The following is a 26,427-nucleotide window of genomic DNA, read 5'->3' as shown; positions in this document are numbered from 1 at the left end:
TATAAGATTTGTGTTCCCTCAACAAGCTTTTAGAGTCCCTTGTGCTCTGATAACAGACGGCAAAGAAAGCTGTTTTGTGACATAAAAACAGAAATGCTACACCATTGCTTTTAAATCTCAAAAAAGTTAATTGTTTTGTTTGGAATGATAAAGGAACGTGATTCCTTTATGCGGTAATCTTTCGATAAGAGGAGTCGTAGTTTCTTCTACGACTTGCTCCTTTTGCGTTTCAGATGAAGAGGAGGTCAGTCATCTCTTCTTTGTGTGTATGTTCTCGGTGGAAATAGAGCTGGTTGTGCAAATGGAATAGGCTATCCCCTAGCAACCTCACAGTGAGCCGGATTTCATTCAAATGATAAAAAAAAAAAAAAAAATCACAAATGTTGGATGGGATTGCCAAGTTAAAAGGATCGAACAAGTGGAGGAAAGTGTTGGAGGCCGTGTTTTACTCGACGTTGTGGAGGGTTTGGAAGGCTAGAGACGGAAAGATTTTTGAGAACATTTCGTCCCGAGGGGGGGGGGGGGTGGACGCTATAAAAGAAGAGACGTTTACGTGGATTAAAAATAGGTCACCAATAAAGAGCCTTGAGTCCTTGCGTTAATGTGATTTTAATGTTAGAGACGTGATTATGTAATTTTTGTTTTAGAACTCTCAGCTTCTTGTTTGCCCTTTATATCTTTTTTATTTTTTCAATAAAAATGTTTCGTTCGAAGAAAAAAAATGGTTAAGTGAGAAAATAACAATTAATAATGTAAAGAGCATACAAATAACTCCAATGGTGATACGTTTCAATCATAAAATATTGCAAGTAGCAAAAGAGCATCGACAGGGTCAAGGATGAGTAAAGTTAAATGCCAAATACCCTAGAATGATTATTTCCCTTTTCATTTAATGCTGATGCGAAAATCAAATTATTTTATTTAATATGAAAAGTAGCAACAAACAGAGACACATATCAAACGACCTGCATGGTGCGGTCTTGAGGGTAACCCGGTTTTACCCAGCTGTTACCCCAGCGAGTCTCTCGTGTGAGGGCAGTATGGTTTCCGGGCGGAAGTCAGCTTGCGCGGCGGCCGGGGCCCAATCGAACATCGCGTCTGAGAGTGCGGGGCTGACGGGGGAATGTCTTCGACATGAACCCGGTGACCAATAGGTCCAGTACATAGAAAGTCACCTTCCAAAAAAAATATCAAACGACCTGCATAATCGTTTCGCTTTTTTAGTACCATATTCTTTGTAACAATTATATAAAACTAATTATATTACAATGTTTTTTCGAATCTAGTTATTTTGACGTAAAAACAATTAAAAATCATAATCCACTATTATAAAGTTAGCACGATAGAATCATAGCTATAAGCCCTCCTAAGAAGGAAAAATATGTAAAAAAACCCTTATATTAATACCGGTGTTTCGAAAACCAGCCGGTTAAATGATGAATCAACGGCGTTGTTGATTTGATTACAAACTAATAGACCACACACAAACAAACGTACTAGTTTTGTATGAACAAGACAAAACCGATCAAACCAATAAAAACAAGGCCAATGTTGCCTTTATTTATGGACCGACTTGTTAAGCCTCCGGAGTTTGTGCTTAAAACATTGATAATAGTTGTTGCACATGCGAGGAACTTATGCTTTTACGTAGTAAAATGGTTTGGATATCTTTATTTGACAACTTATGCAAATCTCTGTTTGTCTACACGAAAGATATCACGCCATAAAGAATGTTTTACCTCAAAATCATAAAGCTTTCTGGACACACTCGCTCATGAAATGATAACTTCATAGTTTAGTGCGTTTGGCAATATTGGTTGGTCAATGATTTTATATTTTTGTTACAAACTAGCTATCCGATTGTCAAAAGACATTAAACAACAAAAAAAATATCAGTCTATTTTAAAAGCTATTAAGTCGCTACTAAACAACAAAATATATTTATTAGTAATTAACTACACAACAAGTCCGTAAACCTTTTCTATTCTTATTTCTAAAACATGTTTAACACTTAACAAAATTGCAAATACGATTGTTACACAACTCATGACCACACAATTATAACAACATTGCAAGGACGATTGTTACACAACTCATGACCACACAATTATAAGGTTGATTGTAGTATCTATATAAGTCTATTAATTCATTTAAGAGTTTATGGGACCATTTACTACATTTGTATTTTCTTAAATCTACACTTTATCCTTTCCATAAGTTATTTCCAGATTTGATGACTTGATGTTGCGATTGGCAATTTCTTGTGTTCCACAATAAAGGTTGATAAATAATATATGGCAAAGTTTGACTAGTTTGATCGTGATTTTTGAGATGACAATTAGTGGTTTCACGTGTCAGCAAATGTGTATTAGCTTGGTTCGGTCACAAAACTACAAAAGACTTGTGCCATAACAAACAACCAATATCTTTTTATGTCTCTCAATGTAAAACTAAATAGAAATTGTAAATTGCCATTTTAGTCCCTAAGTTTTTTCCAAATTTGTCATTTTAGTCTAAATAGTTTTTTTTTTTTGCCTCTGGGTCCCTGACTTTTCCCTTTTGTTGCCATTTTGATCACATACACTAACTCCATCCAAAAACTCCATCTTTAACCAGAGGTATTTTGAGGATTTTCATTTTAAATGTTTTCAATTGTCATTTTGATCCAATTCCAAAAAATCAAATAAAATTCCAAAAAATCAAAAAAATTCCAAAAAATTCTAAAAAATAATAAAAATTCTAAAAAATCATAAAAATTCTAAAAAATTCTAAAAAATCCGTTTCGGCGCGAACCGTTTCGAACCCGAACCGTTTCGACGCGAACCGTTTCGACCTATACCGTTTCGAGCTGAACCGTTTCAAGCCGAACCGTTTCGACCTGTACCGTTTCGAAGCCGAACCGTTTCAACCCGTACCGTTTCAAAGCCGAACCGTTCAAGCCGTACCGTTTCGAACCGAACCGAACCGTGCCTTATCGAACCGAACCGTTTCGAGCTGAACCGTTTCGACGGTTCGGGTCGAAAAGGTTCGGTTTGAAACGGTTCGCATCGAAATGGTACGGTTCAAAACGGTTCGCGTCGATAAGGCACGGTTCGCTTCGAAAAGGTATGGTTCGAAACGGTTCGCGTCGATAAGGCACGGTTCGCGTCGAAACGATTCAGCTCGAACAGGTTCGGGTCGAAACGGTACGGGTCGAAACGGTTCGCGTCGAAACGGTTCAGCTCGAAACGGTTCGGTTCGAAACGGTTCAGCTCGAAACGGTTCGGTTCGAAACGGTTCAGCTAGAAACGGTTCGGCTCGAAACGGTTCGGCTCGAAACGGTACGGGTCGAAACGGTTCGCGTCGAAACGGTTCGGCTCGAAACGGTTCGGGTCGAAACGGTACGGGTCGAAACGGTTCACGTCGAAACGGTTCGGGTCGAAACGGTTCGGGTCGAAACGGTACGGGTCGAAAAGGTTCGGGTCGAAACGGTACGGGTCGAAAAGGTTCGCGTCGAAACGGTTCGGGTCGAAACGGTTCGGGTCGAAACGGTTCGGTTCGAAACGGTTCAGCTAGAAACGGTTCAGCTCGAAACGGTTCGCGTCGAAACGGTTCAGCTCGAAACGGTACGGGTCGAAACGGTTCGCGTCGAAACGGTTCGGCTCGAAACGGTACGGGTCGAAACGGTTCGCGTCGAAACGGTACGGGTCGAAACGGTTCGCGTCGAAACGGTTCGGCTCGAAACGGTTCGGGTCGAAAAGGTACGGGTCGAAACGGTTCAGCTTGAAACGGTTCGGGTTCGAAACGGATTTTTTAGAATTTTTTAGAATTTTTATGATTTTTTAGAATTTTTATTATTTTTTGGAATTTTTTTGATTTTTTGGAATTTTTTTGATTTTTTGGAATTTTTTTGATTTTTTGGAATTGGATCAAAATGGCAATTGAAAACATTTAAAATGAAAATCCCCAAAATACCCCTGGTTAAAGATGGAGTTTTTGGATGGAGTTAGTGTATGTGATCAAAATGGCAACAAAAGGAAAAAGTCAGGGACTCAGAGGCAAAAAAAAAAATTATTTGGACTAAAATGGCAAATTTGGACAAAACTCAGGGACTAAAATGGCAATTTACTCAAATAGAAAATTAACCGGGCATTTTTAATACATAACTATTTTTTTTTTGAACGGCAAATTTGGATCACTAGAGTATCATCGTGCCACCAGCAGAACCACCCGATCATATCCATCTCCACTAGGCAATAATGTTTATACACCAATTCAGGAGGAAACCCAATAAATCTGGGAAAACCCCCTTTGTGAGAATCGAACCCATGACCTAATGGTTATAAACCTTATCCCATCCTGAAGATACCACTAGGCTATAATGCCATGGGTAATACATAACTAATTTTAAACAAGAAAATGTGAAAACAAGTATAAAATGTGACTTTGATTTTGTTGAAATACAAGATCCTTAATAAAGTCTTATCTTTATTTTTTTCAAAATAGTAAAATATAATTTATAAGAGATAATAACATAAAAATGATCCTTACGTTTTAGTATCTAAGGACGAGCAACATAACATATTAAGATTTAAGCTACCAAAAACTGTTTGATTTGGATTTGCTTTGGTTGTATCGGTTTTGGATATGAAGTATGAACCCGGTTATGAGGCATTTCATGGGCCAGAGACTGTACTAGTTAGGGTGAGAGAGGCACTCCCCTCTTAGGGAAGTCCCCTCTCTTACACACACCCAATCAGGTTATGCCACGTTAATTCCCCTCTTAAACTCCTCTCACACCCTCAATTTGATGACGGCACTCCTCTCTTAATCTCTCTCATCAACTCCCCTCTATCTCTCACCCAATCTTCTCTCTCTCTCCTCTCTTTCTATGCGGTGAACCCTCCCCGATCCCCCTCCCCAATTTGCCTCACCGCGGGGATGGCGACAGTATTCCCGCTCGGGGACTTGAGTCACCGCCCCACTCCCCGCATGGTGCCCCATATACCCTTACTATAGGCCTGTGTTCAACATACAAAAAAAAGTTTTGAATTTAAGAAATAACTAGAATTACGACCCGCCGCAATGCGGCGGGGATTCTTTAGTTATAACTAAGTCGATTTAGGACCCGCACGTTATATTGAACCTGTCAAACGGGAAAAAATATACGATGTAAAAACGTTCACCCACACACGCACGTTGCGTCGTGTTAACTCGCAAAATTTAGAACGAAACATAAAAACGTTAAACCAAAGACGCACATTGCGATGTGTTAAGTCACAAAATTTAGAACGAAGCATAAAGCGAAAAATTTGCGGAAAATGAAAACTATAAAGGACCAAAGTTAAAAGTAAAAAAAGTTGTGAGGATAGATTGTAAAAGATAAAAAGTTTTGGGTTAAAAGTAAAAAAAACAAATAGTTTTGGGTTAAAAGTAATTTATGAAATACTTTTGGGTGAAAAGTAAAAAATCTATTTTTTTTTTTAAAAAACCCCAAAGCCAAGGTTACAACAACCATATGTATAACCATTTTTTCTTTGAAAAAGCCCCCAAAGCCAAGATTACAACACTTCGCAAAAGATGAAAAGTATAAGGGACCAAAGTTGCAAAAGATGAAAAACTTTGGGTTATAAGTAAAAAAATCAAAGTGGTTAAATCGTAAAAGATGGAAACTTTTGAATTAGAAGTGAAAAATCAAATTAATCAAAGGAGTTAAATTGTATAAGATGGAAACTTTTGAATTAGAAGTGAAAAATCAAAATAATCAAAGGGGTTAAATTACCAAAGATTAAAACTTAAAACTTAAATTGTCAAAGATTAAAACTTAAGGGTTAAAAAGAAAATTTCCAATTTTTTTTGAAAAACTCCCAAAGCTAAAAGTACAACTACCTTAAGCATAATTATGTTGCTTATTTATAGGTTTTTAATTAAATATTAAATTTTTAAGAAATTACAAGTATAGGGACCCAAACATAACAAGTCTTGTAGTTCAAGGCTTGATTTGTAACATAGAAAATCGGTGATATGTGCATTTAAGTTTTGTATGTTATGTAACCGTTACGAGGTGTATGTTTAACCAATCAAGTGAAATGACCCTTGTTTATTTATAAACCAGCAATTATACGGAAATGACATATAGTTTGATTATTTACTGAAAACCAAATTTTATTTCTTTGTAGTTCGTCCAATTTAGCATTAGAACTTGTTTCTTTGAAAATCAAATCATATTTGAAAAGAGATATATGTTCTATAATAATGTGTTATCAGTTATCACCACTCATCTTCGAGTTAAAATATTTTCATAAATCCAAATTCATGTATAACATAATCCATTTTCATGAAATTCAGAAACGGAACCGTAAAACACTAAAACTATAACATGTATCCAGTTGGGACAAACTACTATCATACATCTCATGTGTCCATGGCTTTATAGCCTAGTGGTATCTGGGGGTGGGATAAGGCTTTAGGACCAATAGGTCCTGGGTTCGATTCCCACAAGGGGGGTTTTTCCCATATTTATTTGGGTTTCCTCCTGAATTGGTGTATAGGCATTATGCCTAGTGGAGATGGATATGATCGGGTGGTTTCACTGATGGCATGATGATATTCCAGTGGTCCGTCAGTGATCCAAATTTGCCGTTCAAAAAAAAAAAAAAAAAAAAAAAAAATCATACATCTCATGTCTAAATGTATGATAGTAATAATATGTCCCAACTCTTTCGATGGTCAAATAGTAAGCACTTGTTTCCTTCCTAAGAAGGGCCTAAGATTCAAAATTTTCTTCCGTTAATTGGTTTCCTCACATGACTTCTTTAGTCTTGAAGGTCATACCCGACACAAGCTACGATTTTCCTAATTTGATGGTTAGTAGGGTTTTGACGAAGTCCCCTGAGTTAACGAATTCTCCTGCATAAAAAACTGTCATTTATCTAAAAGTCAACTTTTTCCGAATTAGTATTTTGGGTATTTTTCATCTACCTCTTGTTTATCATGCAACTCAAAATCCCAAAATGCATTTCTAACTAAAAGGACACACGCCTAGTTTTTAAATAATTATATTGGTTTATAATGTCATCTTATAAATTTAATGATAAAAAAGCTAGTACAATTATTTTTAGTACAATTCTTTTTGCTTAAAATAATTATGACATATTTTTTTGTTGTAAAAGTCTCGACTAATTATAGTCTAAGGATCAGAGTCGGTCCTGAGGTGGGCGGGGAGGACCATCGGTCAGAGCATGTTTTTATCGCGGGGCACTTTTAAAATATTATCAGACCCATAATTTATCAAAAAATTGAGTGGCTCAACGCTTTCTCTCTATGCATAGAGCGCGAGTTCGATTCAATGACTCCCTTTTTATTATTATTCCCATTTTCCCCTGTGTTAAAGCAGATTGAGCCCACTCAATATGAACTTGGTTATATTAATGTTTATAAAAGTCATGTTGTCCATAGAAAACATGTAGTTAATTCTCTATTTCTAAAGAGGGTGGTATTTTGGTGTCAATTTATATGATTCTTCATTCCTAATGGGCGTTTGTTTAGGCGTACCAAGATGAAATGGAACCTTTAACAGTGAATTGGAAGAAGGGTATGTTAATGCTACAAGTAGTGAGACCAAATTTTGCATTGTCCTCCTGAAAAAATGTATATGTGTGATGATGGAGGAGTTGTCGATAATCCTTCGATGAATATCCCGTCGTTTAACTTCTCATTGTTAAGGCCTAAAGGGCATGTTTTTCCAGGCTTGGACATGGCACCTGAATTCTCAGGGCCGGCCCTGCTAAGGATGATGCTTTACATAAGAACTAATAGTTTACTACATGTTGTATATTTAGTCTAGAACAAGTAATTTGAATAAAATTAACAAACCTGGAACTGAATTGGAATTCTAAAGTTTATGATGAAACCTGGATTATACTCTGAATCGTGTAAAAACTATCAGATAAACCTATTTGCTGGTTATACGTAATGATTTATCGAATTAGATAGAGAATTACTCCTGATGAAATTCAGATTTGATGTTTATGTGATGTGATGTTGAATAATGATCGCACTACACAATCGTAACCGTCGGGTTTTTTTTTTTTTTTTTTTTTTTCTTCTCTTGTTATGCGTATTATATTGATCGAGTGAAAAGTTAAAGTCAAAGACTTCAACAGGCCTCCACGTATACAGCCATCATTGGCCAAAAATTCCCAGCAGATTAATGGACAAATCACTTTAATGGACTAAACAAATCATCAGCCCAAAAAACATAATAACTTTAATGGACAAAAACATCCGTTAACGATTTCATAATATTATCCATGTAGTGGATTTTTAGCAAAATTAATAATATAAAATATAAGTTTAAGTTTCTATTTGTTTTTTAAGAGGTAAAATGTCTGCAGACTGCGTTGTGGATTATATCTGCAGACTTTTGTAGAAGAAAAAGTGGACCAAACGTTTGCAGTCTACATGAAGAAGGTTGTTTGTTTATTACTGTTTGTAGACTTCTAAAATAAATTAAACTGGTAGTGGTGTACGGATGGTGGTGGTGGTGGTGGACGGCGGTGCGGGACGGTGTTGGTGGGTGGTGGACGTGGACAATGGGCAGTGGTGATGGACGGCAGTGGTGGGTGGTGGACGTGGACGGTGGGCGGTGGTGGTAGACAGTGGTGGTGGTTAACCTTCTGCAGAGCTTAGAAAATCTTAGAGTGGTTGGGCCAAATCTGCACCAAGAAGAGCTCGCGTAAACATTTTTTGACGAAATGTCTTCGAAAAAACAAACACTCTGCAGATGGCAATATCTGCGCGTGCTCTGTGCGGCGTAGACAGAAGAGCCTGCACAAATCTTAAAAAAAAAAAAAAACAAACACCACCTAAATAATTATCTAATTAAACAAACTAATAATCAATTAAGAGGATCAAATAACATTCGTGTTAAACGAGCCCGCACTCTCGCGTCATATAACTCGATTAATCACCAAAGTAATTATCTTGATCAACAAGTTAATCTAATACCCTAAATTACCCGTCGATAGCACTAAAATTACCAGCACTACACACAACCCATGGGTTTTTTTTTTTACTAAAATAACACTTTTAGCCAGTATTAAGGTTTTCTAGTAATAGATTCAAGTTTTTTTTAGTTTCATTTTCGCTACACGTTGGGGTACAAAAGAAAAAGGATGATACTCTTGTACAAAAGAACGATTTTGTAGTTAAACGTCTAAAAATAAATTTTAATTCTTTTTTAACATCAATTTTTTTCACATATATACCACATAATGTTACACTACAAGGATTTAAATTCTCATCACTTTTATGGGGGCAAACACCATACTACTAGACCAATACATCATGGGTAGAACTTTAATAGCTAAAAACTTATATGAAGCGTAAACATGATTAGTGTATAAGACGAGAAGCAAACATGTATGCTTAGGGTGAAAAGGGCACGGGCATCTATCTTGGAGCTTATTTAGTCCCATGAAACCAACCAATAGAAAAATGATACCTTATTTGAACCCATCCCATCTCGTTTCAACGGGATGAGACACCCATTTAGTTGAATCTACTACCCAGTTCAACTCACTATCTAATAACATTGTATTGCATCACCATCTAGCACACCCTTTACCTTTCTAGTAACTTGTGCAACGTTGAATCATTCTATCTAGCATGGGGTTCGGAAACCCATGATTGGTCCCGTAAGCCCATCTTGCAAGGGTTACGATTATGTTACCTTGTAATCTAGTGAACCCGCTCTCCCATCTTAAAGACGCCCCATCCAACCTTACAAATTACATCAACTACCAATAATATGCTCACCATGGTTCCTTATTAGAAAATTTTAAAATGTTATCAACTCTATTCGCAATTTGGGCTCTTTTGGAATGAATAAATTATTAATAATATGCTCACAACTATTTATGAAAAATAAATTATTATTATTATTATTATTATTATTATTATTATTATTATTATTATTATTATTATTATTATTATTACTATTACTATTACTATTACTATTACTATTACTATTACTATTACTATTACTATTACTACTACTACTATTTTATTGTTAATGTTAATATTAAAGAACAACTTGGTGGCTACACTTTTAGTCTTATCATATCATCTTTTTTTTACTTTAATCCTTTCACTTTTAGTTTTTACACTTAGACTCTTTAACTTTCTAAAAACTTTATGAAATGTCATTTGGACCCTCTTATAAATGTGTATTTTTGTCATGTCAGTATAAACTCAAGTTGGTTTACACTTCAACGTAAATTTTGTCGGGTCAAATATACATTCTCGAACTTATTTTTATGTGTGTTTTCAGTTGTACATTTTGACGTAAATTTTGTTCGGAAACGAGTGCAGTCAAATATACTACATTTTCATTAGACGATATAAATTCGAGTTACTTTACGTTTCGACGTTGCGACAACACGCTAGAGAAATTTACTAGTTTACATAAAATATTATTAACCAACATAAATGTGGGGCTTATAAACGAAAAGCCCAAACAACTAAGAAACATGACCGACCGGCTACAGGTCTAGGGACCACAACATGATTCGCCTCTTACCCAAACTTGACCACGACACCGCCTTGTGACCCGATCACGACGCAAAATGTTCAAAGCATGCATTACAGAAAGTATCTTTTACCTTTACAAATATCAACAACTCACAAAATCTTGACTTTTGTTGAGAAAATTCCAAACTATTAACTAAACTAATCTAGATAGAAAACAAAGAATGTGATGTGGTTTGTATTTTAAGTTCCAACTAGGTGGTCAAAATGACATTTCAACTTGAATTTATACCGACGCGTACATGCATAAAAATAAGCACTTAAAACTCGAGGGGGGTCAAAATGACATTTCATTAAGTTTTTAGAAAGTTAAGGAGGTACAGGTGTAAAAAGTGAAAGTTAAGGGGTTAAAGTAAAAAAAGACAAAAAAAAGTTACTGTAGCGCAGATGTGACGAGCACATACATGAAAATAACTCAAAACTACAAAGTCTTAAGTTGAAGTAAATATGTTCAGTTACACAAACATGCCCAACATCCGAAATTAGGAGGGGCAATGGTGTTGAGGAAACTGATTTATTTCTTGAAAGAATGTACAAATTTACATCTGGTGACAACAAATTCTAACTTGTAAATGAAAATCTATACAGCAGTAACGGAATTTTTAACTCCATCACCAGATAAGATTACTTTTATTTAAAACAATATTTACAGAGATTGTAATCAAACAAGATAACTCGACCTTTTAGTTGCTGATGTCGAAGTACTTGGGATCCGACGGATGATGATATTCCACATGCAACTGCAGTTTCAGACCACCAAAGTCTCATTAAAATAACCCAAAGAAAAAAATGTTTCGGGTCAACCCAACCCAACCCACCCGACCCGCCCAGTTTGCCAACGTAGAGATAAATGATACAACTAACTACCTTGCCTTCATCAGCATCAGAGTGGCGTTGAGGAAACACAACCCGCATGTCATTATACAAATAGAACCGTCTTTCTGCTCCAAGGTTTTTGGAGTTCGTTTCTGGTACTGATAATGGATCTGATTTGCACCTTTGAACGGTCCTCGAACTTTTCTTTAAAGCCGGGCAAAGAAAACGCAGATGGAGAGCATAACGTAAGACCCCTGTGTTATTCGAGTTCTCATTTGCTTTTGGTGAATTTCGCACAGAAGATGCACCCCCTGTTTTAGAAGCTGGTGTTGTTGACGCTAAGGTCACCTTCTGCCGCAGAAATGTCTACATAAAAATAAATAAGTTAACGATTGTGTGTTTTAGTTACTCGCTTACATTATTACATGCTTCACAACAGTAGGGCAATAAAAGAAAACTAACCTTGGTGCCAGCTGGCATGTCACTCAAGTCGTAGTTACAAAGGAACGTATGAATTGGAGTCTTTTCGGGATTGCTCAGGACCTATAGAAACCGTTTAAGCAAATAAACATAAAAATCGTTCCTTTTTTGCTTATACTTCAAAAGCATAGTTGAGTATAGACAATTTTGAACATACCAATTGTATGCGACCTTTCATAGGGACCCGCAAACGACTTCTTTCTACTTGTGGATCGTCAATGCTAAGGCTCCTTTTCATTTTTTGACTTTTAGGTTTGTTTGGCGAAGGTTGACCAGCAAGGTCAATGGATGAGTAGTAAAGCAAGAAGTTATCCCCGTCCACACTTGTTACCGCAAATGGAAGTTTCTGAGGGTGTGGTGAAAAACTTCCTCCGGTAACGTTTAAAACCGCAAGAAACCCATCAATCTTCTGCCAATATCAACAACACCAAACGGAGATAAAATCAAAATCGCGTATTCATGAAAACCAATCAACAAATTAAGTAAAAAAGAAAAAAGAAAAGCTGACCTGGCTGACTGCGGATGAAGCTAAACGACCCGATAATAACGACTCTTCGAAGGACCCAATCCATGACCGTCTCACTTGTAGTCCACTGGGGGTCCTACATAACTTCGGAGATTGGGTCAAGTAAGACGAATCTTGACCCCAATCACCCGACATTTCGATCATCGTCTCCGGGGTATTCGGAAAAGATTTTCTACCGATTCTAAAATCTTCTTGTAACGATAGAATATCGGAAATGGTTCCGTCAAGAGATAACTCTAACTCCTTCATGGTTAGATGATTATCGTCTAACTCATTGGTCAGAACCCTAGACGGTTTTGACGTTCTCGAGAACTTTGGACCGAGTGGGGATAAAGACAGAGGAGACGATACCGCTTTTCTTGAAGGTATTGCTATGGGCGAATTCAAAGACCGTAATGTTGATTCTATGCCATCTACTCCTGGTGAAGATGATAAAGAACTAAATGACTGATAATCTGTGTTCTCGAGCACAGGACCGTCGGTGAAAAAAACAGAACTTTTTCCGAAACTTACGCTTTCCCTGTTCTTGCATTGTTGAAAACTAGTCGGTGACAACACGATAGGTGTCACGATTTTGGGAATCACGATTTCAGTATTCTTATGATCTTGAAAAGCGGAAACAAGATCGTTATCGGAGCTGGTTTGTGGCTTGTGGTCGAACTGATTTGGTAAAATCAAGCCGTTTAACGGTGATGATAACCTTTTCCTAACTATAGCTCCACTGTTCTCTGGGACATTATCAGTAGTATTATCAGTCTGCATACCATCAAATACAAAACCAGAAGAGCTTGATGATTTTGATTCAAAGCCGACAATTCTGGAAACGGCAGTTTGAACATTTCGTCCGGTTTTGCGAGTGAGCGTTGTAATCTTATCCGACGAACTAAGTTTCTGCCAGTTTACGTGTTTATCTCTGTGTAAATTGGAGATATCTGTGGAACTGATCACACCTGGCACACGAGTGACGTGCATTCCGCTCATGTCACAGCTGCTTAATCCGTGAAAATGAGGCGGTGACTGGACTGAAGTGCTGAACGATGCAGTTACTTCTTCGGCAAGTTTGCTAGACGAGGCTTGAGGCAAGCCCATGGTTATTTTTTTTCTTTTCTTCTTCTTCTTTTTTTTTTTTTTTTTTTTTTTGACTTCCTAAATCTATGAAAAGCGTTAAACTACTAACCTAGTTTACTACACCAAAGTTCTAACCGGGAATTTAAATTATCTATATAGATCTAAGACACACGTACAGCAGAAACTTAACATGGAAATCTAGCTATATTTCATACCTACATAAAACTATTCACTATCTATCGGTTCTAATTAGCATTCCAATCTTTGCAACAGCCTCTTCAAATCCCAAACCTAACCCAAATGTCCAAATAGCACATGTAACACAATCGATAATTCCTTGAAATCGGTAACAAGAATGAGATCGGAAGTCCATTGTTTATTCCAGAAAACCGAGCTCAAAACCTGGAGTTACATTAAACACAATCAAATCTAACAGCAAGCATCACATTTATCCAAGTGAAAAACATCAAATGGCATTGCAACAAAAGGAATTTCAAGTTTAACTTATTCTCATTTAACAATATCCATTTTCAAACATTAAAAACAGAATCTGAACTTCATTCAAGTACACAGATCAATGAAGATGCTAAGTGAAAACAGAGAAACAGATTCAAAACAACATATTGTAACGCAATAATTACTTCAAAATCTATAGAATCACAGCAATCCGTCCTGTCAATACAGCGTTTCACACAGATAATCAAATCATCCTTATTTTAAACCTAATTTCTGAAAACTGAAACAAACAAAACATCAAATGAACTCACAGTTATCTGAATCTAGATACACCACAACTTCATTCAAGCACACATATCAATGAAGATGCTAACAACAACTAATGCTAAGTGCAAATAGAGAACCAGATTCAAAACTGCAGGTTGAAACACAATAATTACTTCAAAATCTATAGAATAATCACGGAAATCCGTCATGTTAATATAACATTTCACACAAATAATCAAATCAACTTTATTAAAAACCTAATTTCTAAAAATTAAAACATACGAAAGTCAAATTGAACTCAAACTTCAGTCGTTTACGGCAAATTAAATCTACAACATCGAGATTAAACAACAATAGTTTTCAATTCGTCACTTGTATGTACAGTAAACACGCATTGATCAAAAGCAAAATCAACGCCTCAATTAAAAGAAAAACGAAAAAGAGGATGATGATGATAATCAGAAAAGAGAAAAAACGCAACGAACCAGTGCAGATTACGATCATGTAATTTGCGATTGTGAATTAAAGTGGCTTATGAATATGAATGAATTATAAGTTAGAATTAGGTTTTTTTGTTGTTAATATGGAGGAATAATAATCGGATGAAGAGGTATTGGATGAGGGGAGGGTTTTGATGATGAGGAATAATAATAATAATATAATTATATATTATATAATAATATTAATAAATAAAAGAAAATTAATAAAAGAAAGAAAGGGTGTGGATTGGGAACCGTAAGGCTATGGGCAGCCCCATGTGTATCAACTTGCGGTCTTTCTTTTTGTCTGGCCGACTCTTTCTCTAATTACGGTAAATCTAGTCAATGCTATTTTTTTTCTTTTTTTTTAACAGTAAATTTGGATCATTGACGGACTACTGGAGTATTATCGTGCCACTAGCGGAACCACCCGATCATATCCATCTCCACTAGGCATAATGCCTATACACCAATTCAGGAGGAAACCCAATAAATATGGGAAAACCCCCTTATCCTTGTGGAAATCGAACCCAGGACCTATTGGTCCCAAAACTTTATCACACCCCTAAGATGTTACTAGGCTATAAACTAATGTTCTATATTTTTTTCTTTTATTAATTAGGATGGCTTTAGTTATTCTTATCAAGGTTCAATTAACCTAGACCAAACTTATATTTAGATTTATATCATATGAGAATGAGATTTGAGGTTCATGTAATTTAGTGGAAGAGTTGTGGGAAAAATTAAAATTCATGGAAAAATATGATGAGAGTGATTTAGGTGGCAATACGTGTATCTGTGTAAGTGTTAGCGGTGAGAAATTAATGAGTCTATTTATGTAGGTAAGTGTATGACAACAAAATACATGAGTTGGACGCACTATTATAATGGTTAGACGTGCTCATGCGCCATTGTAATTGGGAGAGGGGTATTTGTGTAATCGAAACTAATTACAATGAGAAAGGTCGATGCATTCTTTTGTTGCTTTGGAGTGCATGTCCTTGTCATGTCTTGTCATGTAATAAACTTGATGGCCAATGCGGTATTCTATTATGATCTTTGAATCGTATATTAGGTCATCTAACCGGGTACTACTGAGAATGTTTTTTATTTGAGTTGGTGTATTTCATTCTATGATTATATTGGATGTCTTAGTCTTCTATAGTTTGATTCTTCTTATTTACGCTAAGGGTGGTTTCCATTTGAATCCTAGCATTTCATTGTATGATTATGATGGTCACACACTATGAAAAAGTCTTGCCAATAAGGTACTGATTACCTCTTATGCTCAATAAATAACCTTGACAGTGATTACCAAACCATCTCACCGCTATTGTTCATCACCAAATTATCTCAATAATCTATGTATTGATTATCAAATCACCTTACGAAATTTGCTAGTGATCACCAAAAGAGGTCGTAGATAAATATCTATTGGTTCCATGGATCGATTGTGAATCAGAGATGAAAGTTCATTTCAACTTTATTTTTATTCACACATGCATATACTGTGTTTTTGCTTAAAACGGTACAAAATATCATCTTTACACGAAGATTTTTTTAAAGCCCCCTTTTGAGTTATGTAATTTGAAGAACCATTCAATTGTTTGGAAACTTGGTTGTTCACAAAGGAAAACATATGAGTTTTTGCTAACCTTTTAATAAAGTCTTATCAACTCTCAACATATTTTTGTTAGACTAAAGTTTTATAAAATCCGGTACATTATTTCTAGAAAATTACAAATTATATATATATATATATATATATATATATATTAAACCCATTAAGTCTAACCACCTTCCAAATTGATATCCACCGTTAGATCTTGCTGAGATGAAATCTGGGCCGTTTAAACTCACTAAAATAACCGCTTTTGTGGCGGTTCCAAGAGGTTATGGTCGGTTTTTGTATCTGGTGGTTACCTCCATCTTTTGCTACCCACTATCTCCATAACTCAACCACCTAAATGTCACATTTAACCGTTTTAAGTATTAATTCTCTCTCATGTCCCTGAATCTACGCTCCCCTAACTTCTCTCTTTGTCGGTTACCTATTTTTCGCCAATTTACAGCGGTTGTCTCTCCCCTAACTTCTCCCACGTTCGTCTGCCACTGTGTATAAAACTATCACCTGACATCCTCTCCAATCCATTATACACCATCCTCTCGAATTCTCTGCTCCTCTCTCACCAAGAAAACCCAAATCAACAATCGAATTTTCTCTGGCCGTCTCTCCTCCAACCAAATCCAAATCAACAATCAATTGTTGATTTGCATCTCTAACCCAAAAGGCATAGAAGCATCTAATTGTTTACACCCAAATTGGAAAAATTAGGGTTCGCTTTGTTAAATGTGAAGTGAGTCGTCGGCCACTCATGTCCACCGCCACCATCGCTACCACTGAAGTGAGTCGCTGACCAACTGCCACCACTCTCCTATGGATGCCTAACATCCATCGCCACCATCGTTGTTGGGGTGAGAAACAACTGCATTTTAATCTTATAATGAATTTGATAAACACATAATCTTAGATCTAAATGTGCAGGTTTGTGTTGAAGTCGACGATTCTTGCGTCATTGGATCAGGAAGAATGAACAAGGACGACGGGCGGTGTTGGTGAAGATGTAGGATGACGGGTGACACTGGTGTTCTTCCCATAAAAAAACACAATCTCGGTTCCGGTGAACGTAGGGTTCCTCCATGACCTCATACAAAGGTGGTGATGGAGTCTGAGTAACCAGCAACGATGGTTAAAGGATTCAAGTGGGTGAAGACGATCCAACATGTTTTCTGGCGAGTCTCCTGTAAGTTTCTTGTGTTTTTCATGTCTCTATTTTAACCCATCGGTGTTAGTGAAGGAATTTAAGCGGCAAAGACAAGAAGCTAGAGTTCCGGCCAAGTACGGCAAGGTTCCGGTGACCTGATTCAGGTGTGAATTGTATCATCCGAACAAAATGGTTAAAAATTCGAAATGATATTTGTGTGAATTGAATCTTTATGCACTTTGTAGTTATGGCGATAAAGCTGACCGGCTCAACATTTTGCAAAAACCGCTACGGTTTCGGGTGCGTTTAATTCCAATATTGATTTTGCTTTTCCTTTGGATGGTGATGGTCATGAAAGGTTGGTGTTCTTTTTCTTTTTTTTTTCTAATAACTTTTATATTTGTTATCGGCTTTTTATTAAACACGTGATGATTACTTTAGCATATTGATTTTTGGTCAAAAAATGTAAGTGAATTGTTTCCATTATATCTGGAGTTTTATGCTAAGAAGGTTGTCTACTGAAGTTTAAAAGGTAAATGTAGTTTTGGTGATGAATGCAGGGACCTATGGACTTCGTTGACTTCTGCTGAACCAAGAAGAGAAGTAGAACAAGAATGGTTTTTGGAGAGCCAGTGATAAGGTATAGGGGTGGCATTGATGGTTTTGAAGCTACTGCTGTTGAATCTGATCAGAAACTTGATGTCACTAGGTTAGTGTTCTTATAATCGATCATCCTTTTGTTTTGTAAGTATTGTTATGATTTAAACATGAAACATATCGCGGGTTTGTTAACTTTTTTGGTTTGTACGCAGTGATTCGGTTGCGTCATACTCTCAACACCTTGAAACGAGGAATGATTTTGGGGGTTCTTGGAGATATAGCCGGATGTCATGGAACCGAATTTGGGGGTTCTTGGTGGTATATTGGGCTTCCATGGAAAAGAAGGCGTGTATTAGGAAGCCTACTCATTTGAAGGCATTCACTGTCAATTAGGCAAGTAATTACAACCCATTAAAGGCATATTAGTCTTTTCAACTTTTTGTTATAATATGTTTTTATTTATCTATAGTAATGTTGATAATATATTGTATTTATAGGTGAAAGAGGAAGTTGAATCAACAATATAAAAACATATAGCTTCCATGAACTGGTGGAATGACAATTTCTTCACTTCAGATCAATTATCTTGATTGTTGTGTGCTTCTATAGCATATACTTTTACTCGGACTATATGATGGCCTTGTAAGAAACCATTTACATATTATTGTTACTTTCAATTCATTATTTATTAACTATATTTATACATTATATTTATGCATGCTAATGATTTTTAATTGCAGGTGGTGTTAATTGTGGTACATGGTGTGTGCAGCCGATCCAAGACACTGTGGATACTTGACATATTAAGTGTCTAAGATAATACAACTTTTATTACTCTATTGAGTCAATGTTGTTAAGCGATTTTGGTGCAATTATTTTAGTATGAAATCTTGATTAGTGGCAAATTGGGATTAACGGTTTTTCTTATAAGACTGCATAATTTTGTTGGGATTCTAGGTGTTGTTAGTTTACAATCAATGTTTGTGGAATTATTTATTATCGGGTTAACAGTTTACATTCTCCCAGCACATGTATTCAACTTATATTTGAACGCTTATGGATTTTGTTGTAGGGGTTAATCGAACTCTTCAGTTCGATTTCGCGGGATGCTACAAGACATGCTGAGTAATGAATTCAATGTTGGTGCTTACAAGGTGTGTCTTTTGTTGCGTGATGGTATTGAACAAGACCTGCCATTCCCCAGTTTGTAAAGAATTTGTCAAATCTCATCACCAGGGGCTTGTATTTCTCTAATTTGGTTCTCTCAACAAAATTATGTATCCTTTTTAAGGTTATGTTGTAAATAAAAATTTTGTGCATGTCATTTGGTATAGATGTGAATCAGCACAGTATTTTGGAATTGTTATTAAGTATATGTTCAAACACCAGATTCAAGTAAAAGTCTTAAGGTTTGGCATGTAATATGCAGATACTGGTTGAGAAAGAATAGTTGGAGTTCTGTGGTGGTGATCACAAGTTATTTCCCGGTAAGTTGTATCTAAATTTGTTTTATATATCATTACTGGTATTGAATCCTTGCTGTATTTGGTTTCTTTCTTTTCTATAAAGGTGGGACGGTATTCTTATTAAATGCCTTCACTTGATTATATTTGCTTGAAAGTTTGACACTAACTATCTAACATGATAGAGGTGGAGATTGGTAAAATGGGGAATGATCTTATAGAGGTATTGTTTTTTTTGCTGTAAATTAACTTTAGTTTCTTACGATCTATTATTTATGTTGTAATATCTATTATTGTTAGTTTGGTACGACCATTACTATTACAAACATTTTGTTATTTGGTTGCATATAATTGCAGGATGGAGGCTGGTTTTGGGGCTGGATTGCTGGTATCCTTTGTTAATGGTATGAGGGGCTTTAATGTAATTTTGGCTGGTGTCAACTTTGCCATCTTTAGTGGTTTAACTTGGCGCTTATAAATGTCGATTCCTGCTTGCCTTAAAGTCCATGTGAAGACTGATAACCAGGGACGAACCTGTATGCATAATGTCTATCAAGTGACACTGGTAGAAAAGTTTGTGTTGTATAGTTTCTGTTATATGACTTTTATGGTTTGTCATTGAAATCGACACATGTCTTACATCGACGTGAAGGATGTTTAATTAACTGGCCCAAGGAATAGAGTAACATAAGAGGCAAGTGGTAACAAACACTCTTATGTATATTGATTAGACTAAGATTTGGTTTTTTGTTTATGTAGGAAATAATTTCTTATTTCTTTAGATGAATCGCTTTCGGTTATATCTTGAAGTATGTTGGGTTTTTATTGCACTACCTCTATCTTGAAGTAAGTTACGGTGTGTGTGGAAAGTCATTGCATCTGTGTATAAAGAACTGCTGAAATATGGTACTCATATCGAAGACAAGCTGGTTTGTTCGGTTGGGACTGGGTCTTCGGCCTCTTTTTGGTATGAGGTGTGGGCTACAAAAGATTCGGGAATTAGTGATTATTTGTTGTTTTGTTTCATCTGATTGATGTTAGTTTAATAGTTTGTTCATATAAACAGTCATTGAATTAATATCAGTTGATTTTTATAATGTGTCATCAGGTTGTTGGTATTTTCGAGTTTTTCAATGGCTCAAAAGAGGTAGAAAAAAAGACGTTAGGGGCTCAGATGTTAAAAAAATTAGACTAAAAGGGTAAATGTGATATAACCACAGGGGCCAAAATCGTAATTTACTCTTTTATGTATTACTTAACATGTATCCTCTTGACTTTCTAAATTTATTTGTTTGTGGTTGTGTCAAGTGTTTTAATTGGTTGGATTGTTGTCGTATAAAAACGTTAACAGGTCGAAAAGAGGCCACCTTTGAGGTTAAAGAGAACGATCCAAAAGCTGAGAAAATATTGGCAGTAAACCAACCATATTTGAATGTTACGGAGTATTACACTTTCCTCCAATGTTGCCTATCGTTTACTTTTTCATTAAAATGACACAATTTCATGTTTTACCACTCTATCAGTTTTATTTTATATTGTTTTGTGGTTGTACACTCTTCATGTTCGTTTTACTTTTATAAATTAAAAAACGGTGCTTTTGTTTATAATGTTCTTTAGACTTGTGTTCACCTAACGTGGGTGTTTGGGATTGTTTATTTTGAGCTGCTTTTAAGTTTTTGACTTCTTAAAAGTTAATATGTCATTTTTGTAGTGTTTGGATAATGTGTTTTGAGAATGCGTTTCACTGGTTTGAAAAGAAGAAAAAGAAAAGTTTGATGGTTGTAATATTTTCAAATAGAAGACAGAAAAGAGGAAAAAGGAGAAGCAAACCGAAACACCATCAATATACATTATCTTTGTTTGTTATCTTAGCGTAACCCGTCTAACAGACGGGTATTAAACTAGTTAGTTTGGTTTGTATGTATATATTTATAATTTTAGTTAGATATGTTTCTTTTAGTTTCATTCTTAAGCTTATATGTATATATTGGTCTTGTATGATTTATATGTAGATGTCATGTATATAAAACAGAGGACTTAATACACATGAGTTTACAGTTTCAAGAAAGAAAAGACAGACTGTATTTTATAAACAAAAGATTTGGCATTAAGTGATATATTTATTGGGTTGGCTTTCTTTTTCTCTTATCCGAAATCAAAGGCTACAAAACAATGAACGCTCTTGGTCCACTATTTAAATCCACTGGATTAGGATTAGGTATTTCAAATAAAATATGTTAATATTACTTCTTGTGAGGAAAGTTTCAACAAGAAGTAATATTTTTTTTCTTAATGTTTTTATAAATTTATTCAAAATTTTATCAACTTAAAAAGAAGAACTCAAGTTCTAACATTGTTCTGGTGTTATAAACTTTTTCACAATCAGATAAAGGTAAGGATATTTATACAACTTGATTAGATGTGTTTTTTTTTTCTATGTTATAGTAACAAAGTTTTATAACTATTTGTAGATCATGTAAATGTGAAAGAAAAAAATAGTTATATTATAGTAACAAGGTTTATAAGTTATAACTATTTGTAGATTATTTTGTTTTAACAATTTTGATTTTTTTTCAGAACAATGAATAATCTGAAGGTTAAATGATTCTTTGAGTTAAAAAAAAACCCTCAAGTGACCAGACGGTACTAAAACTTGTTTATTATTTGATTTTATAACATTTAACCAAAAATAACTAATGAATTAACGATGTATTGATTATTAACAGCCATATATGTTTACTTGAATATATTTGTTAAAGTAATCATGACCATGTGTAGTGGTTAAGAAAAATAATGCCCCCACTATGGGGCATTATCCGACACATGACAGTTCAGTCAGCATTGGGCGTTATTGCAAAAGTGGCGTAGTGGGAATAATGCCCAAATAATGCCCCTTCCAATCATTAAACAAAAAAAAAAAAAAAAAAACCAAACTAAATTCTCATTGGCCAGTCAAAACCAAGTCAACCCATCACAAACCAAAAGTGGCGTTTTTATAAACACGCCTAACCCATTTTTTTTTGAAAAATAATGCCCCATAATGCCCTATGTAATGGGGTGGGGGGCGTTTTTTTTTGGATTTTTTTCAAAAATAATGCCCCACTACGGATGGTCTAATAAAGGCTAAGTTGAAATAGGTGTACGTTAAAAACTTAATAAACATATTCTTAAATACTTATATATTTTTACCTCTTAGATAAACCGAAGACACCTTACCACTATTATATTTCTTGTGACTAAGTGTATGTTAGTTACTTAATTTTCAATTTACAATGGTAATATAAAAAAATCTAAAAAAATGGTAATATTTTTTTTGATTTAATTATTAAAACAACATCTTTTTAACATGTGATGGTGAATATTTTTAAAGTTGTGGTTAATGGATAGAAACATGCATAAGTTGTTTTATTTACTTTCAAATATACTTCCTTTAAGATAACTAACGATATATAGCTAAAAAATGAATTTGTTTTTTGATCTTAACAACAACTTTTAACACTGTTGTTACTAAATTCATATTCGTTTTATAGCAGTTTAAAAAACTTAAGGGTGTAAGGGGTGTAATTCGGGGACCCCATCGGTGACCATATGTGCCGATTAGGGGGGGGGGGGGGGCTGCCAACATAGGGGTGAGTTAGAGAGAGGGAGTGAAATGGGCGAGGAGCTGCCGAAGAGAGGGGGAGGAGAGAGGGAGAGGGGACCAATCAAAAGTTTCTTTTTTTAAAAAAAAAAAAAAACAATTCACCTAAGAGGGGAGTGCCGCCGTCAATTTAGGGTGTTAGAGGAGTTTAAGAGGGGAGTTGACGTGGCACACGAGGATTGGTTTGGCGTAAGAGAGGGGACTCACCTATTAGGTGAGCACCCCTTACACCCTAATATCATAAGCGTTTGGATGTTTATAAAAGGGTTCATTCATCTCTTACTACAGCCTACAGGTATGTTTGACATCTAACTTTTAGAAGCTTCTATCTTTAAGCTTTTAAGAAAAAAAAAAAACGCATACTCAATAAAAAGTCTTGTTTGGTTGAAGGAGCTTGAAGCTTTTAAGTTAGAAGCTTGAAGCTTTTTGTCGACCCCAGCCAGGTGTTGCCGCCCCTTGGACCCTGCTACCAGGGGCGCTGCCCCCGGACCCCCGCCAAAATCGTAAAACTAAATGGCTAAATCAAAAACCCATATTGTAAAAATGAAATTAAGAATTTCTTACATTGACCGAAGCCGATTTCTTCAACGATTGACGAAATTTGAATGATAGAAACACTTATCAACGATCGAATCGAACGGATCGAGTGATTATCTTCAAAATCACGGGAAAAACGAGATTTGAATGAAATTAAACTGAGTTTTCTTCAAAAAAAAAGCTGAAGAACACGTTGATCGGGTGTTTGAATCATTAATTGATGACGAAAATCACATTATGATGTAGTGCTTATTAATATAGTAAGTGAAGAAAAGGTTGAAGATGATGAGTTTTGAAAATAGTGAGTTTTGAAGTTATTGAGGAGAAAAAGGAAGAAGAAATGATACGAGTAATCCTCACTCTATTTATTTATTCTAAAAGATAATTTCTAAAACATAAATAGAAACATCTGTCTACAAATATAATCATTAATTATCAATATCATAAACACAATTATTTGTGGTACGTGTCACGACATCAACCTTTAAGATTCTAAGAATCATAAACTAACATGTAAGGCTATGTGGTATGGTAGAGACCCATCCTTAGAGGATGATTCGTTATTTAAGCGCTACGTAGGATGAGTGTGAGGATGGAGCAAAGCGGATGAAACTAAGGAAATGAGGGATGAGCCTAATATATATATATATATATAGGGGATGGTTCATTTGAGAATAAATTTAATGTGAGAAGAAAAAGAAGAAAGGGCATAATGGTAAAAGATTAAATAGTTTATAACTTCTCCCATTAGTTATGTTATCTCTCATTAATAAAGTTAAAAACATTTTATCCTACACATTTCAATTATCCTACATATATCTTACATTTACCGAAATTTACCCTACGCATATCTAAATTTATCATACACATTTAAGAAATTTATCCTACACATACTAAAATTTATCCTACACATGTCGAAAATTGTCCTTCACCCTAAATTATTTTATCTTGGAAGACTATATTTAAAAATAAGTTACAAGTTTAATTGGTTAGCTAATTAATTACAATTAGAAATTTACCTATATGCCCTTATTTACAACATTAAATACACATATAAAATGAAGTAAAATGGAACATTTCTATTGACTTAAAACTTGTTCTTTTTATTCTTACAAAAAATTTTTATTCTCATTTGAACCCTCCAATATATATATATATATATATATATATATATATATATATATATTTTATATATGAGTTGTACATATATGTGTGTGTGAGGATGGTTTTGTCTTGTAGTGGCCCGTCTCCAACGTCTGGAGGTCGCCGTTCAGGACGACGCCGGTGGGTGGGGGAGAAATGGGGGCTGGTGCGGTGACGGTAATGGATGGGCTGAGGACGACCCCACACCTTCCAGCCTAAAACTTACGCCCTGAGTAAGCTACCGATCATATTTGACAACAAATCATATATACATGTGTAACTTTAATAGAGTTAATATGGTTGAAGTTTTTTGTATCACAACGAATGATAAAAGAAACTTCAATTTTGTAATACTAATCTGGGGTGGAGATATAATAGAAAGTTTATTTGGCTAAGAAGGCTATGAAGTGATCTTGACCATCCATTTAGTTAATCAGCGGCTAAGATTAAATCAGGGAAATTGAAGGGAAGAAAAGTGGCGCGTGAGTTTGTTTAGGGGTATTCTAGTCAATCAAAGCCAATAGTTTCTCTCTTCTCCAATTTCCCCCCATTTTTTAAACGTTAAAAACCCTTTCATACGACATTATTTTTTTATAAAAACTTCACCAAAAAAACGAGCGTTTTTTAATCTTTAAAACGAGTACACTATTGCTATATTTTCAAAAAAAAATTTCTAAAACCCAGTTGCGTAAAACGCAATGGAAAAAAACCTAAAAAATAACATTTTTCTAAAACGCAATGCACCAAAAACACAAAGAAATGTCTTATTTGTAAAACGCAATGGCCAGAAAACACAAAGAAATGTCTTATTTGTAAAACGCAATAGCCTAAAAACTCAAAGAAAATGTAATTTCTAAAACGCAATGGACTAAAAACACATAAAAATGTGTTTTACCTAAAACGCAATGCACCAAAAACACAAATAAATGTCTTATTTCTAAAACGCAATGCCCAGAAAACACTTAAAATGTTTGTTTTCTAAAACGCAATGGACTGAAAACACATAAAAAAGTGTTTTACCTAAAACGCAATGCACCAAAAACACAAAGAATTGTCTTATTTGTAAAACGCAATGGCCAAAAAACACTTAAAAATGTCGCATTATAAAACGCAATTGCCTAAAAAACAAAAGAAAGTGTTCTCTGCAAAACACAATGGACTGAAAACAATTAAAAATGTGTTTTACCTAAAACGCAATTACTAAAAACATTTCAAGAATGTGTTTTTCTAAAACGCAATAGCCAGAAAACACATAAAAATGTTTTAGTTCTAAAACGCAATTGCCTAAAAACACCAAAGAAAGTGTTATCTCTAAAACGCATTGAACCATGCATTTTTATTACAGCTCAACCCCAGCCAGGGGCTCTGCCCTTTGGACCCCGCCAGGGGCTGCCGCCCCTGGGACCCCGCTACCAGGGGCGCTGCCCCCGGATCTCCGCCAAGATCCTAAAACGCAATGACTAAATCAAAAACCCAGATCGTAAAAATGAAATTAAAGAATTTCTTACATGGATCGAAGTGATTTCTTCAACAATTGACGAATTTTGAATGATTGAAACACTTATCAGCGCTCGAAATCGAACGGCTCGAGTGATTATCTTCAAAATCACCGGAAAAA

The 26,427-nt window shown here is 35.3% G+C and overlaps 1 protein-coding gene and 2 long non-coding RNA genes across 5 annotated transcripts; 2 read left to right on the top strand and 1 right to left on the bottom strand.

Annotated features, from left to right (window-relative positions):
- Nucleotides 1-11,024: 11,024 nt before the first annotated feature.
- Nucleotides 11,025-14,826, bottom strand: LOC110879952. Of its 2 annotated transcripts, none has more exons than XM_022128503.2 (6): nucleotides 14,668-14,826; nucleotides 12,374-13,861; nucleotides 12,023-12,274; nucleotides 11,848-11,928; nucleotides 11,437-11,751; nucleotides 11,025-11,309 (listed from the first exon to the last, which is right to left on the bottom strand). In XM_022128503.2, the coding sequence occupies exons 2-6, from the start codon at nucleotides 13,478-13,480 to the stop codon at nucleotides 11,253-11,255; spliced, it is 1,812 nt and encodes a 603-aa protein (XP_021984195.1). In that variant the 5' UTR covers nucleotides 13,481-13,861; nucleotides 14,668-14,826; the 3' UTR covers nucleotides 11,025-11,252. The 2 variants fall into 2 exon arrangements, with proteins under 2 accessions (XP_021984195.1, XP_021984196.1); XM_022128504.2 differs by having other exon boundaries at nucleotides 12,023-12,271.
- A 1,832-nt stretch (nucleotides 14,827-16,658) lies between these two features.
- Nucleotides 16,659-18,419, top strand: LOC110879954. Its single transcript, XR_002559095.2, has 5 exons — nucleotides 16,659-17,136; nucleotides 17,207-17,590; nucleotides 17,672-17,784; nucleotides 17,987-18,135; nucleotides 18,239-18,419. It is a non-coding gene; the product is annotated as an uncharacterized LOC110879954 (long non-coding RNA).
- Nucleotides 18,420-18,526: 107 nt separating this feature from the next.
- On the top strand, nucleotides 18,527-20,581 carry LOC110879953. Of its 2 annotated transcripts, none has more exons than XR_002559093.2 (5): nucleotides 18,527-18,668; nucleotides 18,767-19,180; nucleotides 19,456-19,513; nucleotides 19,596-19,712; nucleotides 19,847-20,581. It is a non-coding gene; the product is annotated as an uncharacterized LOC110879953 (long non-coding RNA). The 2 variants fall into 2 exon arrangements; XR_002559094.2 differs by having other exon boundaries at nucleotides 18,767-19,317.
- Nucleotides 20,582-26,427: the final 5,846 nt, after the last annotated feature.

Source organism: Helianthus annuus, chromosome 9 (genome assembly GCF_002127325.2).
Source record: "Helianthus annuus cultivar XRQ/B chromosome 9, HanXRQr2.0-SUNRISE, whole genome shotgun sequence".
NCBI classification, from domain to species: Eukaryota; Viridiplantae; Streptophyta; class Magnoliopsida; order Asterales; family Asteraceae; genus Helianthus; species Helianthus annuus.
The sequence above is the reverse complement of the archived record's forward strand: the minus strand, read 5'-3'. Positions and strand labels throughout refer to the sequence as shown.

Bases quoted from the DNA above. Each gene is read 5' to 3' on its own strand.
- LOC110879952 (XM_022128503.2), bottom strand. From the start codon at position 13,480: ATGGGCTTGCCTCAAGCCTCGTCTAGCAAACTTGCCGAAGAAGTAACT. The intron at 12,275-12,373 runs GTCAGCTTTTCT...TGATATTGGCAG, and splicing joins CTTCATCCGCAGTCAGCCAG to AAGATTGATGGGTTTCTTGC. The intron at 11,929-12,022 runs GTATGTTCAAAA...CGGTTTCTATAG, and splicing joins TGAAAGGTCGCATACAATTG to GTCCTGAGCAATCCCGAAAA.